This window comes from Oncorhynchus gorbuscha, linkage group LG22, assembly GCF_021184085.1.
Source record: "Oncorhynchus gorbuscha isolate QuinsamMale2020 ecotype Even-year linkage group LG22, OgorEven_v1.0, whole genome shotgun sequence".
NCBI classification, from domain to species: domain Eukaryota; kingdom Metazoa; phylum Chordata; class Actinopteri; order Salmoniformes; family Salmonidae; genus Oncorhynchus; species Oncorhynchus gorbuscha.
Genome location: NC_060194.1, coordinates 51,955,667 through 51,960,736, shown reverse-complemented (window position 1 = coordinate 51,960,736; position 5,070 = coordinate 51,955,667). Strand labels below are relative to the sequence as shown.

The 5,070-nt window shown below is 46.5% G+C and overlaps 1 protein-coding gene across 1 annotated transcript in view; it reads right to left on the bottom strand.

Moving 5' to 3' along the window:
• Positions 1-973: 973 nt before the first annotated feature.
• The window catches only part of LOC124010097 (neurogenic differentiation factor 6-B-like), a 4,164-nt gene continuing 67 nt past the window's right edge, over positions 974-5,070 (bottom strand). Inside the window, exons 1-2 of the mRNA XM_046322441.1 lie at positions 5,002-5,070; positions 974-4,669 (exon numbers count right to left, since the gene is read on the bottom strand). The exon at positions 5,002-5,070 is cut by the window's right edge and continues 67 nt beyond it. Coding sequence (XP_046178397.1) covers positions 3,435-4,664 — 1,230 coding nt within the window. The 5' untranslated portion in view covers positions 4,665-4,669; positions 5,002-5,070 and the 3' untranslated portion in view covers positions 974-3,434. The remainder of the gene's footprint in view (positions 4,670-5,001) is intronic.

Genomic DNA, 5,070 nt, shown 5'->3' with positions numbered 1-5,070 from the left:
TATATAGAGCCATGTGTGCTGTCCATGGTGCTGACTACCTGCAGAGCTCTATATAGAGCCATGTGTGCTGTCCGTGGTGCTGACTACCTGCAGAGCTCTATATAGAGCCATGTGTTCTGTCCGTGGTGCTGACTACCTGCAGAGCTCTATATAGAGCCATGTGTGCTGTCCGTGGCGCTGACTACCTGCAGAGCTCTATATAGAGCCATGTGTGCTGTCCGTGGCGCTGACTACCTGCAGAGCTCTATATAGAGCCATGTGTGCTGACCGTGGTGCTGAAACATTGTATTGTGATTTGCATCCTGTTTTCTTTTCTTTGTTGTGTCTTTCAAAATGTGCGTCTGGCAAAGTGATTCACTATATCTCTCTTGTATGTTTTATTGGAAATATGTGATTATCATAGGCCATTATATCAGCTGTCTTTTTATATATATAAATATGTGGTCAGAAGGTCCCTCGAGACCACCCCACCCCACATAAACACACCAAGCACCGTTTTTCACTCTGCAAAAATAACATTAACAATTATTATAAATAATACAAATGTCTGTAATAATAATGTATATAATTGTAATATAAATAATAGTCTGTTGGTGTGTGTGTGTGTGTGTGTGTGTGTGTGTGTGTGTGTGTGTGTGTGTGTGTGTGTGTGTGTGTGTGTGTGTGTGTGTGTGTGTGTGAATTGAGAGATCATCTATCCTCTATCATGGGACAGTTACACATTACTGTACATAACCCATCACTCTTACCGTGTAGGACTACACAGGCCAAAGTCTATAGCCACTGTCTGATCAAGAGTTTACCCACAAAAGCCGACACTCCGATAGCTGGTGTTTTTGCGTAGGTGTAACTGCCACTGAGCTGTCACATCGGTGAGCGGCTTGCTGCTCATGTGGTTGTCACGACCCTTCAGAAGGAGAAAATGTAGCTAAGCTATATAGAATCAATGACACTCAAATAGAAAATCATGAAACAAGATAATAAGGATTTATATCAGCCTGATCAAGGTGTAGATTACATCACACATTCCAGTGTTTGAACAAGTCTACATGGGATTATTACTAATGCCAGTTGGCCCTTGTCATGGTAATGTCGTCTTTAGATATAATGCTGCGAGCCGCTTGTTGATTTGACAGCTGACACCGCATAAATAAAATCAATGAAGCTGCTACGCAGTTGTCGGTTACCGCAGGTTAATCTAGCCCCACGTAATGCTTATAGAGTTTTTCTAACCTCAATGGGACTTCCCGGATAAATAAAGGCTAAAGTAAAAACAACAACAATATACCGTCCAAAGCCCATAATCATGGTCGCTCCCCATACCGGTGCACATCTGGCCTCAACAACTCTGTCAAAGTAAGGCTTAGAAATATCCATACATAACTCTGAGAAAACCCTAACCCCTCTGGATAGAACCTAAAAGGGTATTGCTTGCTCCATATATGGCACACCTAAAGGTTAGGTACAGAACCCTTTTGTAGGGTTGTTTGATCACAATCCCACGGGTTCTTCTTCACTAATACAAAATTGGTTCCATATAGAACACGGGTTCCATATAAGGTTCTATGTAGAACACTTGGGTTCCATATAAGGTTCCATATAGAACACTTGGGTTCCATATAAGGTTTCATATAGAACCTGAAGGGTGCCCTACATAAAGCTAGCATATAACCATTCTTTGTTAATATCCAGAACCTTTTTCTCTAAGAGTATATACTGTATTCTGGCTCATGATATTATGACGTTCTTCAGTAAGAATAGTGAGGATGGAGGTGATGATCGATATTGATGATGATTTACAGAACAACAGTCACTCAATACTGCACCGAAACATTTTCACAAAATGATATCATTCACATTATTTTTAAACACATTATTAAGACAAAAAAAATGAAGTAGGCCTATTCGTAAACTAATGGATCATCATTTTTTCATATACATCAAGCGATCACATTCACCTTTTTTTACTTCACTGATTTAAATACAAATGCATTTTCCTTAGACTTTTATACAGTTGAAGCGTTCATTTGATTTGAGCTAATATTACCTATACATTGAGCTGCTGCGTTGAGGCTTTGGCACGACGACATAATTAATGAGCCTTATTTAAACACCTATATTCCAACATGCACCCAGTCAGCAGAAAGCCTATAGCATTACAGATGCCTTTCTTATGTGGGATTAAATCACTATTGAACATGTTTCTCTGGAATCTCTTCCTGTAGTTCGGATATTTCTGGCATTGCGTCTCTTTATAGAAGATTGTTGCAGGTCTCCTCACGGCGAAAACAAGTCAAATGAAACATAATTCCCTGATGAGATGATAATTGGTGTTTGCTTTTTACCTTGATAATCTACACCTCTGGTCATCTCCAAGTTTACATAATAATTGTATTAATATCATTCAGTAGCCTAGTTGTTTTATCAGCTATAGACATAGGCCCAATTTTTAAAAAAACAGTAGAAAATATTTTTACACAACATTTGCAATCAAACCAGTGTCAAATTCACCTTGACAAACTGCTATATGTTAAGGTCAATGAATAAACAAATAGTTACATAGATAATTCAATACACAGGGAAGAAATTAATACATTCATAAACTTATCAATCAATAAATGGTATGTTAAACACTTTGTATTGGCACACCGTGCTCCTTCCACTGGTGGTGTGTGTGTGTGTGTGTGTGTGTGTGTGTGTGTGTGTGTGTGTGTGTGTGTGTGTGTGTGTGTGTGTGTGTGTGTGTGTGTGTGTGTGTGTGTGTGATGAATAGTAACAGGGGAAGTATAACCTTTTAAGTGTTCTATTAATTATGCCTCTGCCTATTGGCTCTGAGTCCCAGCCTGGTAGCTCTGCCTATTGGCTCTGAGTCCCAGCCTGGTAGCTCTGCCTATTGGCTCTGAGTCCCAGCCTGGTAGCTCTGCCTATTGGCTCTGAGTCCCAGCCTGGTAGCTCTGCCTACTGGCTCTGAGTCCCAGCCTGGTAGCTCTGCCTATTGGCTCTGAGTCCCAGCCTGGTAGCTCTGCCTACTGGCTCTGAGTCCCAGCCTGGTAGCTCTGCCTATTGGCTCTGAGTCCCAGCCTGGTAGCTCTGCCTACTGGCTCTGAGTCCCAGCCTGGTAGCTCTGCCTGCCAGCTCTGAGTCCCAGCCTGGTAGCTCTGCCTATTGGCTCTGATTCCCAGCCTGGTAGCTCTGCCTACTGGCTCTGAGTCCCAGCCTGGTAGCTCTGCCTATTGGCTCTGCATCCCAGCCTGGTAGCTCTGCCTGCCGGCTCTGAGTCCCAGCCTGGTAGCTCTGCCTATTGGCTCTGAGTCCCAGCCTGGTAGCTCTGCCTACTGGCTCTGAGTCCCAGCCTGGTAGCTCTGCCTACTGGCTCTGAGTCCCAGCCTGGTAGCTCTGCCTACTGGCTCTGAGTCCCAGCCTGGTAGCTCTGCCTATTGGCTCTGATTCCCAGCCTGGTAGCTCTGCCTACTGGCTCTGAGTCCCAGCCTGGCAGCTCTGCCTATTGGCTCTGATTCCCAGCCTGGTAGCTCTGCCTGCTGGCTCTGAGTCTCAGCCTTGTGGGTCTGCCCTGCGGACCGAAGGTGTAATTCATAGTGTAACCGGCCCTCTGGCGAGACCCGGTACATGGATGCCGAGCTGAGGGAGCCGTGACCGGGCACAGAACTGTATCTCATCCCATAGTGGCCGCTCTTCCCGTACTCCTCCGGTTCGTCGTGTTTCAGAGAGAATATGCCGTTAAAGTTCAGAGGAGGGCTGATCTGTCCGCCAAGGTGTCCCTCCCTTCCTTCCTCAGGAGGCGTGTGGTCGTAGTACGGCTCGTACTGGCCGCCGTAGCTGTAGTGCCGGCTGTGGTAGGACGGCTTGGCGCTGCCCAGGGTGCTGCAGGCTTGTCCAGGTGCCGTGCCCAGGTCTGCCCCGGGGTAGGGGTACATGTTGTCGTAGTGGGCCGTACTACCGGGGTACGTCACCTCTCCATTGTGGTCCGTGAGGAAGGACCTGGCTTTCAGCTGCAGACAGCCAGCCACCAGGTTGGTCGTGGGCTGGGACAGGCCCTTACACAGAGTTTGAACGAACCCCAGCAGGTCCGGCTTCTTGCCCGCAGACAGCGTCTCTGACAGGGCCCAGATGTAGTTCTTAGCCAGGCGCAGAGTCTCTATCTTGGAGAGCTTCTGGGTCTTGGAGTAGCAGGGCACCACCTTTCGGAGGCTCTCTAACGCGTCGTTCAGACCGTGCATCCTGCTGCGCTCACGGGCGTTTGCCTCATGACGGCGCACCGTGACCCTCTCCTGTCTACCTTTAGTCAACTTCTTTCTCCGTGGTCCTCTCTTTCTGGGGTGGCCGTTTTCATCCTGCTGGATGTCGTCCTCTCTCTCTTCTTCCTCGTCCTCTCTTTCTGAGATGTCACCCTCCTCCGGGTTCGACGTGATGTCCAGGCTGTGTATCGGGTCTGGCTCTTCCTCGCCCTCTCTCTCCGGGTCCGACGTGATGTCCAGGCTGTGTATCGGGTCTGGCTCTTCTTCGCCCTCTCTCTCCGGGTCCGACGTGACGTTCAGGCTGTGTATTGGGTTTGGCTCCAGATCCGGTAAGCTCCCACGGGGGTAGTTGGCTCCAAACCGGGGCTCATACGTCATATCTGGTTCTTCATACGGTAGAGTCAACATGATTCCTATAGACCACAACTCCCAGTTAACACACACACACGCAAAGCAGTCAACACATAAACTATTACAATGCCCACAATAATTACAATACAATTACAAACTATGTATAGCCTGTCAATGTCAAATTTTCGTGTGCTTCTCCTATATATGGAGATTCTGGAGAGATGTTGTGTTGCTATTTGGCAAAACCAAGGCCAAAGTCACATGCTCCAGCAATCAACATTTCTGAATAAATTAGTTATACATATATATATGCTATTTAGTGACGTAAACTATTGATAGAACAACATGCATATGATAGGTGAAACAATCCGTAAGCCAAGACAAGTCTCCTCACCTGAATGTATGTCAGCGGACGATGTGCATGTTCTCTAGTATCTCCCTTCTCTCTGTTCTGTGCCACCTT